Source organism: Gobio gobio (assembly GCF_949357685.1).
Source record: "Gobio gobio genome assembly, chromosome: 22".
Lineage (NCBI taxonomy): Eukaryota > Metazoa > Chordata > Actinopteri > Cypriniformes > Gobionidae > Gobio > Gobio gobio.
In genome coordinates, this window is record NC_137118.1 from 9,526,691 (window position 1) to 9,542,649 (window position 15,959).

Genomic DNA, 15,959 nt, shown 5'->3' on the forward strand with positions numbered 1-15,959 from the left:
AAAACATTCTTGATCTTTCAACAAAATTACACCAGATGACTGAAGACAATTCTTCATGGTTCGGAAACTTGATTGGTAAACCCTGGCTGGGGATTAAAGAGATAGCAATTCTGCTGTTGTTTCTCCTACTGGCATTCTACGTATGCGTCCACAGTATCAAGTGTTTCATTCAACAAATGACTCACACCTCGCACGAGAACATGACTGGTCCAACCATAAAAAGAATATTACCCGTAATGAACTACACGGACCCTAGTGGCATGTGTGTTTCTCTGTCAGTATGTCATTCGTCACTACAGACAATCAAAACAGAGCAAGTGATATGTGCCTGTAACTTTTTCCAAGTTACATGACTAGACGATGGGGCTTATGCTAAAAAACATAAGCTATAGAATGGACTGATGAAGGTTTAAAATTGTAATATGAGAGTTATTAGAACTCCCAAAGGGGGGATTGTTGGATTACAAATTTAAGAAAGTACATTGTATTTAGCATTTAAGGTATCTATATTTGTGTTTTACATTTTGAAGTAAACTTGAGGAAATTCTAAGGAGATTACGTCAGACCGTGTAAGTGTTTGAGACATTAATATTTTGTCTTTATGCACTTCCTGACTATTTACCATGACAAGCTTAGAGCATTACTGCTTGAGTGATTGGATTAGCATCTATGCATTTGAATGACACTGTTATGCTGATTGAATTACGGCTCATAATGAAAATCTGACATGTTTTTTAAGAAATAATTTTCTCATAATGTACAAATTGTTATTACATAATGAACAAAAGATTGTATGACATTTTAAGAAAATTATTACATGATGAACATTTTATTATGATAATGTAATACTTATTATTTATGTGCAGTTATTACATTATGAATTGCTAGACATCTTTATGGACCTTGCTTTGTGCACTGGTGCGCAGTTGGGCTTGGCCCCTTAGTTCCTGTGAAAGCAACTCGATACCTTCGAAAATGTATCATTAATGTTAATCAATAAAATGACTGCTGGGAACCTGTTGACATATCCAAATCGTTTATCAGGCATCTCGTATTCAAATGTTGTCAAGATATTTTCACGTTTTATTCTACAACATGAAATACATCAGTATTAATACCCCCTTGTGATTTCTTTTAAGCTTCACTTGTCTTGAAAAGGTAGTCTAAACGTATCTACTCACTAGTCTGTTTTAACAGCCTCACTGTGTTTATAATCATGCTCTTGCAAACTATTCTAACTATTCTGCAAGCCAGAAGCTTAGAGTTAATGGCATTGATGTCATACGAAAGTGGTGTAGTTCATTTATATTCTAAATCTTGTGACTGTATTAGGCTTCAAAATTCATAAACACAGTGAGGCTGTTAAAACAGACAAGTGAGTAGATACGTTTAGACTGCCTTTTCAAGACAAGTGAAGCTTAAAAAAATCACAAGGGGGTATTTTTACTGATGTATTTCATGTTGTAGAATAAAACGTGAAAATATCTTGAGCTTGTATTAACCACACTCTATTATTATCTACTCTGATCCAAATGAGAGGGCAGTTTTTCAGATATCATTTGTGCGGTGAGAGAAAGCAAAACTGATCCCAACATTTGAATACGAGATGCCTGATAAACGGTTTGGATATGTCAACAGGTTCCCAGCAATCGTTTTATTGATTAACATTAATGATACATTTTGAAGGTATCGAGTTCCTTATAAACATCAGTCTATGGTATTCATTTATGGCATAATTTATAGTATGTGCTTTCTAAACTCCATTAAGAGCTTATATCTGAAGTTTTCACTGTCGCCTTCAACAAAACGCCTAAATCTAATAACCTCCTCATAACCTCAGAGTCAATAGAAAACCACACAAATGAGGGCTGAGTGTCATGCTAATGGGATGTTGGGTGTGGAGATGATGGTTAACAAAGCTTAAAGCCATTTCCTCTGTAATGCATGATTCCTACTCTCATTTACCAGCATCTCTTCATTGTCTATACTGGTTCTATCTGTTTCCATCTCTCTCCATGCCTAGTCGTCTTACATGAAGGCATAGCAGCAATGTCACAGCTCTACCTTTCCAGAACGGATAACTTCTTGAACAGGGACCGAATCCCGCTGCGGATAGTTCGAGCTGAGTCGGAGCTGTCACCGCTGGAGAAGGCCTACCTGTGCGCTGTGGAGAAAGGGGACTATGTCAGCGTCAAACAATCGCTGATAGAAGCCGAGATCTACTTCAAAATCAACATCAACTGCATCGACCCTCTGGGACGGACGGCTCTGTTAATTGCCCTTGAGAATGAGAACCTGGAAATCGTCCAGTTGCTGCTCAGCTTTGGCGTGTATGTGGGAGATGCGCTCTTACACGCCATACGAAAGGAGGTGGTGGGGGCTGTGGAGTTGCTTCTGAACCATAAAAAGCCCAGCAGGGGCATGCAGGTAAGATGGCAATTGCTTACTAATTTATTTCAGAGTTTCCATTCCGAAATGATTTGATGTCTCTCCTACTGTAGCATCTCTTGAGTCCTCCTTACACATGCAGGAATTCCCAGTTGCCTTGGTAATCCTTTCTTTTGTGAAGCGACTGTAAATGTGCAGATTATGTCCAAACTGTTTCAGACATTTCAAATAGTTTTCCAGACCATGTCGCAGTGATACCTGGAACCCGGCGATGCACTAATCCTCTCAGAAAAGGGTTGTTTTTTCCCTGTAGACATGGCTGTTTAATTAAAAGTTTTGAAAGTAGAATTAGTTTTAATAGTATTAGTAGTCCTTTTACATAAAGATGGCTTGCATTATCCTTCTCACTGTATTGCAGCTGATCGCCACACACTGTAGCAAATTGTGGGAAAGCACAGAATTGAATCATGCATTTGTTGTACCCCTGAAAAGGGTAGAATATTAGAATCACAGAAAACTCGCGCTGTTTCTCCACTGCAAGCTTTATGTAGAATCTTTTGTAATAATTGACATTGAACAGTTTTTTCAAATTAACCTCATACTGACATCTTTCTTAAAATACATTCAACAATTTGTACCGTACACATATTTAATTAAACGAGTACACTTCTTTATAATAGGCTATTTGAAAACCATAACACAATACAAAGTATACACGAAATACAATAAAGCATTTTTAAGGCATTTTACAATTAGCTGAGGATCAACTCTTTTAAATCTTTCTCTTTTTAGTCATAGATGCATATTAACTATATGGGGACCCACTTTATTTTAGGTGGCCTTAATTACTATGTACTAACATTTTAATTAATAATTTGATACAATGTACTTATTGTGTACATATATGTTTTTACATTGTACTTACATTTAAAAAAATACCTGCATGTAATTATGTCTGTAATTAATTTCTGTGCTTACATTTGTAGTTACACTGTTGACACTTTCCTTACACCCAACCCTACCCTTAAACTTACCCATACCACCACACCTGTCCCTAACCCTACCCGTATCCCACCTCAATATCAGCAAAAGGTTTTTTGCAATACAGTTTGAACACAGTACATTGTTCTTATTTTTTGATGTAAGTACATAGTACTTAGGGCCACCTAATATAAAGTGGGGTCCTATATGGCAAATCAGTCCTAAGCACGTAAATGTACTATTTCAGCTAGTTATTTTATCTGAAAATACATCTGACCTTCTCAATTCACTTTTCATTCCCCATATTTTCACTTTTGTTCAGCAAGTCAACAGATTACACATTAAATACACAAATATATCCAAAATAATACGAAATATCGAACATACTCAAGCCTCGCACCATTATATAGGCCTAACTCCATTTCCAATTTGCTCACCAACGAGTCCTGAGCTTGCGCATTTCTGAACTAACTAACGTTAATCGTTTCAACATTTCAAACAAACAATCAATATAATACTGCATACTCTTAAGCATATATTATAACATCATTTAAAAGTATTTTATAGTTCATACCAGAAAAGGGGAGAATATAAACCACTAGCGGCAGCAAATCTAATTTGCAGCCAGGGTCATCTAGCAACTCTCCGTTCGCTTGCGAGCTGGATAAACCAAACTCTGGTCAGGCCAATCACATTGTGTATAGAGTCGGTGGGTGGGCTTAACATAATGACGGCAGAGTTGCGGCAGTTCCGCGTGCTTCTTGTAAACAAAGAAGATGGCAAACAGCGGTCTTTCGAATCGGCTTTGGCCGCGACTCTGGAAGACTTGGAGTTAAGCTTTTCTTTGAGAAAAGAACAAAGAACGCCACTGAAGTCATTTTTAAGAAAGGAAGATGTGTTCGGAGTTTTGTCGACCGGATACGGTGAAAGTTTAATCTATCAACTAGCTCCGCTTCACCTTCTTCATTGCTCTGGTTGGTTGTAGCGCTATCCTTTTGCGTGCAGAGGGAATTTGAAAGACAACCGTTTATTCCGCCCCTCGGATTGAGCCCTGCCAATGGTGAGTTCCCAGACCCAACATCTTGATGTGGGTCTGGCTTGTCAGGCTAGGAGAATATTAGAATCACAGATAACTTGCACTGTTTCTCCACTGCAAGCTTTATGTAGAATGGAAAAATCCCGCAAGCTCTCCCCCTAGTGTTCGCGCAGACCAGAGCAATCAATCGTCTAACTTATCATTTTATTACAGTGTACACAGAATTATGCATTTTTAAAATACACATGTTCATTTTTAATCTGTCACACATTGAGCAACTCAAAGGCTTTGTTCAGACAGGCAGCAAAAAAGATGTTTCTTTTGGTGTATCCCACTCAAATGCATTTTTTCATGTAGTCTAAACAGCAAAACAAAAACAAATTAAATTTTAATTAATCTGATCCAGATCACATTTGTAGGAGGTTTGCAACCCAATTAAAATTGGATTTTTTTAAAACTTGTTTAAAAAGCTTGGATTTCAAATGTATGCATCATGATACAACATGTATGTAGTGTCATACACGATGCACAATAGTGTCCAAATTCACTCATTTCCCCTCAATTTTACCCTGTGTATTTAACTGTGGCTAACTATGTTATACGGAAATCATCTCATGAGTATGAGTTAACAGTAATATAATAATACCGCTAAAAAAATGTATTTATTAATTATTACAGATACAGCTACACTGCCATTCAAAAGTTTGGGGTCAGTACGATTTTTAATTTTTTAAAGAAATGAATACTTTTATTCAGCAAGGACGCATTTTGAAATTGATCAAAAGTGACAGTAAAGACATTTATTCAACTTTCCCTTGAGCTTTTGATATATAAAAGGTCATGATAATATAAGAAAATCCTGTAAGTTTCAGAGCTGAAAACTTCCTTGTTAGTCAAAGAAAAGCTTTTATAGACACCAGGCCCAGCAAACGACAGGTTTTTCAAAGTGGGGATCTATGACGTCAAAGGGAGGCAAGCACCGCCTCAGCAGAAGAAGATCAATGCCTACTTCATCCCCTGTTTAGCCCCACCCACCGATTTGCGCATGTAACATAGGCCTAGTGTTAAACCTTCGAGCTACAAAGCAATAAACATGCTGTTGAGGTTTACAAAATATTGTGCAGTGACTGGGTTCAACAGTAATGCAACATGTAAGTAACTGTGTTCATTCTAATGCCTGATCTGAAATGTGATGATTCATGTAGTCAGTAAGTGTCAGTAAATCAGACCAGTGACTAAATATCAACTTGCGTTGTTTTTCTTAGTGGGATGAAAATAATCTGTTATTTAACGGTGATTAAATTCTATAAAGAAAGCGATCAAAGAAAGCTCCCTTTAAAATCATTTGAGCAGCACGCGCTGGAGCAGTCAATCAAACAGCGAGAGTTTATCAGTGACTCAACGAATCTCTTAACTATATCACGTTTTCACTGTTAAGTGAAGATGAAAGCATTCGATTAGTTAACCATGGGAGCTGTAATTGTAAAAACCAGCTAAAAGAGGGAGTAATACTATTTCAAATGCAAAGACGTTAGCCAATCACAGCAGTGGGTGTTTACACTGAACTCTCACAGCGGACACGCCCCTTAAAACTGAGTGTTCGGTGAAGAAGGCTAAAATGCCTTTTATTTATAAATTATGACATTGTTTGATGTAAAAAGCATTCTAACATTATAAGTGCACCCCAGGAGAAAAAAAAAAACGCAGTTCATGACCCCTTTAAGTAACTACATGTACTCACTATAGGGTTAGGATTAGGGTTAGTTGCATGTAATTATGCATAATTTATCATTATTACTATAATAACTGCATGTAACATATGTAATTAAATTAAATTTTATTTTACAGTGTCCTTGTTACATATGTTACATGAGTTACACTTTATTTTAAGGTGTCATTGTTACAGTGTAATTATACTTAAGTACTGAGTAATATTAATTAACTACGTGTACTTACTGTTAGGTAGGGTAGGATTAGGGTTTGGTTGAGGGTTAGTTGCATGTAATTATGCATAATTTACTGTTATTACTATGGTAAGTATATGTAACATGTAACAAGGACACTGTAGAATAAAGTGTTACCGTTACGTGTAGTAATAACAGCAAATTATGCATAATTACATGCAGCTAACACTCAACCAAACCCTAATTCTACCCTAACCATATACATAGTTAATAAATATTACTCAGTACTTAAAAATATAATTACATTGTAACAATGACACCTTAAAATAAAGTGTTACCAAAAATGTCTTTTTGCATTGGACAGTGCTGGATAGCCCTGATTTCTCTCTTTTCTAGGTGCCTCCTATCCTGTTGGATAAACAGTTCTCCGATTTTACCCCTGACATAACGCCCATTATTTTGGCTGCGCACACCAACAACTATGAGATCATCAAGATGCTGGTTCAGAAGGGGGTGTCCGTGCCCCAGCCCCACCAGGTGCGTTGCAACTGCATGGAATGCGTGTCCGGCTCAGACGTGGACAGCCTGAGACATTCCCGATCCCGTCTCAACATCTACCGGGCCCTGGCCAGTCCCTCGCTAGTCGCCATCTCCTGTGAGGACCCCTTCCTAACGGCCTTTCAGCTCAGCTGGGAGCTCCAGGAGCTCAGCAAGGTGGAGAATGAATTCAAGTCAGAGTACGAAGAGCTTTCCCAGCAGTGCAAGCAGTTCGCCAAAGATCTGCTCGATCAAACGCGCAGCTCCAGAGAGCTCGAGCTGATTCTGAACTACAAGGATGATATAAAACTCCTGGAGGATGAAGGGAATAATGATCTAGCCAGGCTGAAACTGGCTATCAAGTACCATCAGAAAGAGGTGAGATATTTGCTCTAAAAATGTCAGCAATGGTCCTGTGACAACAAGAAAGCAATCCTCAAATGCTGCTAGATCACTAGCAGAAGCGCAAAATAATCACTCCAGATTGGAACAGCACTCAAGCGTATTACAAAGGTTCACAGGTGTTCAGCTGTTTCTTTCAGTAGTCAGGGATTATATTTAGATGGCTGCCCTGTTGATTTAGCAATGTGGTGTATTTTACACATTGTGGATCATTTCAGGTGGTGTTGTGCGTATTTGCGTCTCTTTTAAGCTGAGCAGAATATTTTCACCTCTAGATGGTAGGTTGTGTTTTTATTTCCTCTAGAGCAGGGCTGGGAAACTCTGGCCCTCAAAATCCACTTCACTGTAGAATGAAGCTGCAAACCTGATCAAACAAACTTGCTTGTAGCTTTCTAGTAATCCTGAAGACCTTGATTGGCTTGTACAGGTGTGTTTGATTAGGACTGGAGCTAAACTCTGATGGAAAGTGCATCTCGAGGGCCAGAGTTGCCCACACCAGAGGGATTTCACAGAGTGGCTGCAACATTTTGTGGATCTATGTTGCCCCCCTCTGTCCAGATTAAACATTACAAACTCTTTCTGTTTAACCCCTAGAAGTCTGAGTTGTTTGGGCCCTTTAGAAGTTTTGACATGCTCTTACATTTGTGCTTTTTTCAGTTGCTTATAAACACATTAATGGCAAAACTGTATTCAGCACAAACTGGGCTACCATAAGTTGTGAACAACATGTATGTCACGTGTTTAGTCCATTTTGCTTGTGTTTTGATTTGTCACATGTTCCTTTGTTCTTTTTCCTGCCATTTCTGTTTCCATGATTACCCTCATTAGTTAATTTGTCCCAGCTGTGTCTTTGTGTCTTTGTCTAGTCATCGTTATGTATACCTGTTATGTTATGTTGGAGTGTTTCCCTGCATTGCCTGTTTTGGTTTCTAAGAAGCATTATTAAAGTTTGCATTCAGAGCTTTGGAGTCTTCAGTCTGTTCCTGTGTACCCCAACCCGTGACAGTAAGTACATGCTTGTATTTTTGAGAGAAAAATGTTTAAGCATGTTTTTTGAAAAAAAAATGGTTTTAAAATTAAGGTCTCAAAACACACAATAGATATGTGTCCACAAGACGTTTGACTAATGGGTGTTGTTGGCTAAAGTTTTTGCTTTAACCCCTTAACTGTCACCGTTCCGCAGGCAGGAAGCCTGGCGCTCTTTTTTTTGATCGCCTTTTTTCGTATCATATATTTTAGTAATTATCATAAATTAGGTATAATTTGAAAGCTTACAAACTCAAAATTTATCCTGTGAAAACCATTTTGAAATCAGATGTTGCGTTACCATGGAAACGGTACTCTAAATTCTTCTAGCGGGCTCCTTCCCTAGTGGGTGGCGTCATGTTTCGTATTACAAAATGTATTTGAACTACTTTATAATCAAAATCTTTTCTAATCTTGACAAAACACATATCTCAAGTCTCAAGGTTCCATATTTGGTGATTGTTTTGTGATGGAAGTGATATTTGGACAGAAATTTACAGGAAACTGCATCAAAAAAACAATCAATGGAATGTGGATGACACCCGGTGGCTATTTTTGGTATTGCGCCTAAACAAAATCTCATGGGGACTTCAATTTTTGTGATATCAACTTCAAATTTGGAACACAACTTGGTTAGACATATGGCTTTGATGTGAGAATCATTGAGCCAACTTATTCACATAAAACAATATATTCATTTACAATTTGTAAGTCACTTTTTCTTTACAAAGGCAGTATGCGAGGAGGCGTGAAAGATAATGAATAATGCTGGGTATCACATTTAGAGGACAAAATAACGCTTAATAGCCCGCATAATGACCTGCATAATGAATGAGCTTCAGGTATGTGACTGAGAGAGCAAAAGGACAAAGGAAATATATTTTGTAGTTTATTTAGAATGTAGTCAACAAAGGCCTATTATATTTTAAATGATCAAAAGATTTGACACTGCAAAAAATGCTCTTCTTATTTAGTTGAACATTTTACTTATCTAGTAAATGCATCTTGATTTAAGAATGTTATTAAGATATTTAGACTAGAAACAAGACAAAAATTACTAAGAGCATTTTTTTGCAGTGTACTATTTTTTATGTTTTTGAAAGTAGTCTCATGCTAAAAAATGTAACAATAAATAATTAAAATTAAGATACAATTTATACAAAACGAAATTCACTTTAAAGATAGCAATTCACTTTATACAAAACAAAAAAAATTCACCTTCTACAAAACAAAACTCCAGAATCATTTCTGACAAACTTTGATAGAGTTTGGCTATAAATATTTAAACATCAATATGAAGCAAAATACATTTGACTGGAACTATATTTATAGCATCCGAGCAGACATTTGCAAATAAAAGCTTTATTGATGTGACACATAGCTCTTTTACAATAAACACGTTATAATCTGTCCAAAACAGGCCAAATAAATCTTGTCTAAACAGTCTTGTGTCTATGACATTTTATGTTGCTGCAGGATTCATATTTAAACTGTCTTTTTGCGTTTAATATTCACAGATGCTAACAGAATAAACTTAGCCTACCTTGCAATCAGCGGCTGAATCCGTTGCTCTAAGAAATGAACAGCTTTTCATGATCGGTGAATTATTCCAGGATTATTCCTCAACGCGTCTCAAAACGATGTAGCTGAAGTGTAGCGCTTCACTTGATGTGTTTGTTTGAGTTGTTGTGTGGGCGTTGATGCATGATCGCTTCAGTATTTAAATTGCACGCTCCATGGGTGTGGTCGCATTAGCGGATAATGAAGAGGCTCGCGAACGACTGACACCTCTCTCTTTTCAAACAGATTACATAACCACAGAATATTTGTTTTCGATTTGGTTTACATTATTTAAAACCTGACATTTCAGCGTTTCTTTAGACATATGTCTCATGTTTGTGAGACAAGTGTTCACTATGCTAGAGTTCCTTTTCTGAAGACTATCTGAATGAAGGTCTTTGACAGAGAGGCTGCAGATTGTGCATGATGTTTGTTTTCTTTATTTAGCAAAAAGCACAATATTTTGTTTTTATTGTGACTGTACACAAAACAAAAATAGAAACTTAACAGACTATAATGATGTATAATACTTGCCTGAATGATAAAAAAGTTATTTGAGTCTCTTTGGCACTGATAAGAAAAAAAGCAAGTCGATGGCGCCGGTGCGACCGCCGACTCGAGGGGGTTAAAAGGTTTCTATGTGTTGATATACACTCACCTAAAGGATTATTAGGAACACCTGTTCAATTTCTCATTAATGCAATTATCTAATCAACCAATCACATGGCAGTTGCTTCAATGCATTTAGGGGTGTGGTCCTGGTCAAGACTATCTCCTGAACTCCAAACTGAATGTCAGAATGGAAAAGAAAGGTGATTTAAGCAATTTTGAGCGTGGCATGGTTGTTGGTGCCAGACGGGCCGGTCTGAGTATTTCACAATCTGCTCAGTTACTGGGATTTTCACGCACAACCATTTCTAGGGTTTACAAAGAATGGTGTGAAAAGGGAAAACCAGTATGGGGCAGTCCTGTGGGCGAAAATGCCTTGTTGATGCTAGAGGTCAGAGGAGAATGAGCCGACTGATTCAAGCTGATAGAAGAGCAACTTTGACTGAAATAACCACTCGTTACAACCGAGGTATGCAGCAAAGCATTTGTGAAGCCACAACACGCACAACCTTGAGGCGGATGGGCTACAACAGCAGAAGACCCCACCGGGTACCACTCATCTCCACTACAAATAGGAAAAAGAGGCTACAATTTGCACGAGCTTGCCAAAATTGGACAGTTGAAGACTGGAAAAATGTTGCCTGGTCTGATGAGTCTTGATTTCTGTTGAGACTTTCAGATGGTAGAGTCAGAATTTGGCGTAAACAGAATGAGAACATGGATCCATCATGCCTTGTTACCACTGTGCAGGCTGGTTGTGGTGGTGTAATGGTGTGGGGGATGTTTCCTTGGCACACTTTAGGCCCCTTAGTGCCAATTGGGCATCGTTTAAATGCCACGGCCTACCTGAGCATTGTTTCTGACCATGTCCATCCCTTTATGACCACCATGTACCCATCCTCTGATGGCCACTTCCAGCAGGATAATACACTATGTCACAAAGCTCGAATCATTTCAAATTGGTTTCTTGAACATGACAATGAGTTCACTGTACTAAAATGACCAGATCTCAACCCAATAGAGCATCTTTGGGATGTGGTGGAACGGGAGTTTCATGCCCTGGATGTGCATCCCACAAATCTCCATCAACTGCAAGATGCTATCCTATCTATCAATATGGGCCAACATTTCTAAAGAATGCTTTCAGCACCTTGTTGAATCAATGCCACGTAGAATTAAGGCAGTTCTGAAGGCGAAAGGGGGTCAAACACAGTATTAGTATGGTGTTCCTAATAATCCTTTAGGTGAGTGTATATGTCTTCTTGCAAGATTTTACTTTTTCATGCATACTGTTTGTACAGTACTGTATGTATGTGATTACTTAAACATGACTGAAAATGGAGAAGTGATGCTTACAAGCAGTGGAAAATTGTGCCCTTTATTCACATGTAGTATTGTCACAATTCACCAGTGTGAGTGCCCATGATTACCACCAGAGGGCACTCCCTCCCGGACTGTCACTCCATCAAGGACTACATTTCCCTTAACTCTCTGCCCGGACTCATCCCCGATTATATCCACCTGCGTCTCATTTCCCTGTTTAGCTCACCATAATATAAGCCTGGTTATCTCAATCATTCATTGCAAAGTCTTGTTTAGTGTAACAACTGCAATTCTGAGCGTGCTCCCTGGTTTCTTGTTTGTCTGTTCTTGGATTACTCTTTTGCCCTGCCTTGTTGTGTTTGTTTGTTTGGACTGCCTGCCTGTGTTTTGACCTTGCCTGAACTTTTGACTACGGTTGTGGATTACCCTTTCAATAAAGCTGCATTTGGATCTTCTACCTGTGTCTCTCGGAGCAGTATGTTACAAGTACTGTAATTTTACAGAAGCACAGCAGAATATTACTTTTCTTTTGCTGTATCATTGACATTCCTTGATGAAGTGAATGGCTTTGACTGTAGCTTGGGTGTATCGGCAGTCCTAGATCCCCTTGCTGATTGCCTCAGTAATGGATTTGAGGACCTGGTCATACCTCCATCGATACCGGCCCTTGTACATCGTCCTCTCCCTCATGCAGACATTTTTCTTACTTTCTTTGTGTTGCTCTATATTGTTCTTTTTTCACACAAGATAAGCCCAAAGAGGCCCTCTTTTACTGTATACCATATGGTCATGTGACTGAAAGAATATCAACACCTGAACAATTCACCTTCAGGGTGGACGGGGTAAGACCAGCGGAGAAGCGATCTTGGAGGAACTCTAGCACTGAAGCCACTGGGCAGTTAACTGGATCCGACTCACGCTCTCTACATCAAGTGGAAAATACATTCCACTTGAGGCTGTACAGTCTCCTGGTAGAAGGAGCCCTGGAGCTGAGTAAGGTCTCGACCACTTCTGCTGACAGGCCCGCCTCTAGGTACCGAGCCCCCTCAGGGGCCAGACCAAGAGGCTCCATAACTCTGGCCGGGGGTGAAATATTGTGCCCCCTACCTGAGAGAGCAGATCCCTCCTCAGAGGAACCTGCCACGGAGAGCCGTCTAGCAGAGCTATGATGTCCGAGAACCATACTCGAGTGGGCCACCGGGGTGCTACTAAGAGCAGACTGATGCCCTCCTGGCGGACCGCTCCAGAACTCCTGGGAGCAGAGCGATCGGGGGAATGCGTATAGACGCAGCCTCGGCCACGTCTGCATCATGGCGTCCAGCCCTAACGGAGCTGGATGCTTGAGAGAGAACCACAGTGGACAGTGGGATGTCTCTCGAGACGCGAACAGGTCCACTTCCACTGGGCCAAATCTCTCGCACATGGCCTCCACCACCTCTGGGTGGAGTCGCCACTCCCCGGGCCTCAGCCCCTGCCTCGACAGGATGTCTGCTCCCTGATTTTGGTCCCCGGGAATGTACATCGCCCTGAGGGACGATAACTTCCCCTGGGACCACAGGAGGATTTGATGCGCCTGTCTGCATAGAGGGTGCGACCTCAAACCCCCCTGGTGATTGAGATATACGCGACAACCGAAGTGTTGTCTGAGCGTATCAGGACATGGTGGCCGCGGAGGTCCGGGTAAAAGCTCCTCAGAGCTTTGTAGACCGCCAGCATCTCCAGGCAGTTGATGTGCCATGAAGAAATGCCGGGTCTCCCACAGACCTCTCGCAAAACGGCCTTCCATGACCGCGCCCCAACCAGTGAGGGAAGCATCTGTTGAAGCGGCTCTCCGGCAACATGATGCTCCCAGCACTGGTCCTTGGGACAGGAACCAAGGTTTCCGCCATATGACGAGGGAACGAAGGCATTTGCGCGTTACCCTGATCATATGAAACGGATTTCCCCTCGGGGAAAACCCCCTGGCCCTCAGCCACCACTGTAGGGGTCTCATGTGCAGCAGGTCAAAAGGTATCACCTTGGACGCTGCTGCCCTGAGCCCCAGCAGTCTCTGAAACTGCTTCACAGTGAGGCTGCGGCCCGGCTTCACTCAGGAGACCATCGATGAGGGAACGTAGTCCGCTGGGAGGGCGTCAACACGCTCTTCTTCGTGTTGAGTCTCAGCCCCAAGCATCTGATGTGGGCCAGAACGACATCTCGATGCCGAACCGCCACCGCGAGGGGAGAGTGCCAGGCCGAAGGGAAGAACCCGATATTGGTACGCTTCGCCCCCGAAAGCGAACCTCAGGAACTTCCTGTGACATGGAAGGATGGAAATATGGAAGTATGCGTCCTTTAGATCTATCGTGACGAACCAGTCCTCGGACTGGATCTGACTTACGATGGCTGGTATTATGAACATCTTGAACCTGAATCTCCTCAGAGACCGATTCAAGAGCCTGAGATCTATAATCGGACGCAACCCACCATCCTTCTTTGGAACTATGAAGTACCGGCTGTAGAACCCGGAGTCCCTGTCCGCCAAAGGAACCCGCTCTATGGCTTCCTTGGCTGACAGGGCTTGTACTTCTTGTTCCATAACCCGAACCTGCTCTGGGCCGACCACAGTCCGGACCACCCCGTTGAAACTCGGGGGAGGAGAACCGAACTGCAGCCTGTAACCCAGCTCTACAGTCTGCAGGACCCATGTAGATACACTCGGAAGGCATGACCATGCGCCAAGATAATCTACTAAGGGAACCAGCCTCCCGAGGCTGGCCTCGGGTGTCAACCGAAACTCGTTCCCGACCCCCCTGAAGCGGCTAACCGGCAGGGAGCGGTCGAGAACGATTTTCGGTGGGCGCACACGTTCGCTGCCCAGTCGCAAGTCCCTTTGGAGGCGACGAAGGCAGCGTGTGTGCACGGGAAATCAGTGAGGCCCGAAGCATCTTTGACAGCGGGAACACAGCACTGATTTCCCGAGAGCTCCTGGGGGAAAACGACCTCGGTCGCTCCTACCCGGGAGAGGGGGCTGGCCAGCAGGGGCCTCATCTAAGGGAGCAGCTCGACAGGGCCGCAACACTAGGGCGGACACTGCACCTAGCAACCGCCTGAAACTGATGTGTCCCGCAGGCCACCAGGCGGCGAGAACGACATCAACTTCAGGAGGGCTCCCTCTTAGATGAATATCCAGACAGGTCAAACACGCTTGGGTGACAGATCGATTAAAGTATCTAACTTATCAAAGTCAGATAACATGACACTCAATTCCTCAGAATTAAATGCCATCCTAATCACCCAACCCGTGCAACCTAGTCTGAATAATATGCTGAATAAAAAATACATCTAACTCCTCACGTTAGATAATACTTTAATTTAATTCCTCAGAATTAAATGCAGCCATAATATGGTCCGAATGATAGGCTGAATATCTAACTCCTCAAAGTCAGATCATATATTATTTAATTCCTCAGAATTAAATACAGCCCTAATCATCAGACGATACTGTTTTATTGTATTTATATGGGTCGTAACCACACGTTGCCTCAGCAACGTGGCTTGAGCCGTTATAATACAATTGGCTTTCATCCCTCGGGAAAAAAGTCAAACAGGCGCGAGGCTGAAACACCCGAAAAGCGCACGGCAGTATGCGTCGAGATATTTCTCAATGAAAACAGCCAGCACCCTCAGGTGCTGACCGCATGCCTCGCACCCAACAGTATCACACTTTCACCATATCACGTTGTATCACTTTACTAGCAGACTCGAACCTACGCGCTGCCTTTTTTTTTTTTTTTTTTTTTTTTTTTGGCAACGCGAGATTGAATCTTGCACTAGGAAATGGCGAGCCTCGATACGGAGCACGTCTAATTCCTCAGAATCAGACAGCTCACGCATCAGGTCCTCCACCCCGGGGGAAGAAGCCGCAGCGCGGGCTTCCACACGGGGAAGGAGAACAATGGAACTGTCAAACAGGGAAGGAGAAGATGCCTCAGCATCCTCTCAAGTTCCCCTGACAGCCCATCTGCGAGTCCCATGATTGATCAACCGTGCTGTCTTTTTTTTTTTTTTCGACAGACACGGGACCAGCCACGGGGTTCGCGAGCCCTGCTTGTGAACAACGTTGATAGACAAACAACATCAAATAAGACTGACAAAACACAGAGCGCTTCGCTGAAAAGCAAAAAAGCTAGTGTGTGTTTGCATCAGCTTCC

The 15,959-nt window shown here is 41.5% G+C and overlaps 1 protein-coding gene across 1 annotated transcript in view; it reads left to right on the top strand.

Annotated features, from left to right (window-relative positions):
* Window positions 1–2,007: 2,007 nt before the first annotated feature.
* Window positions 2,008–15,959, top strand: part of LOC307118544 (short transient receptor potential channel 4-like) — a 39,656-nt gene continuing 25,704 nt past the window's right edge. The window contains exons 1-2 of the mRNA XM_079804193.1: window positions 2,008–2,427; window positions 6,706–7,224. Of these exons, the coding sequence (XP_079660319.1) occupies window positions 2,050–2,427; window positions 6,706–7,224 (897 nt within the window). The 5' untranslated portion in view covers window positions 2,008–2,049. The remainder of the gene's footprint in view (window positions 2,428–6,705; window positions 7,225–15,959) is intronic.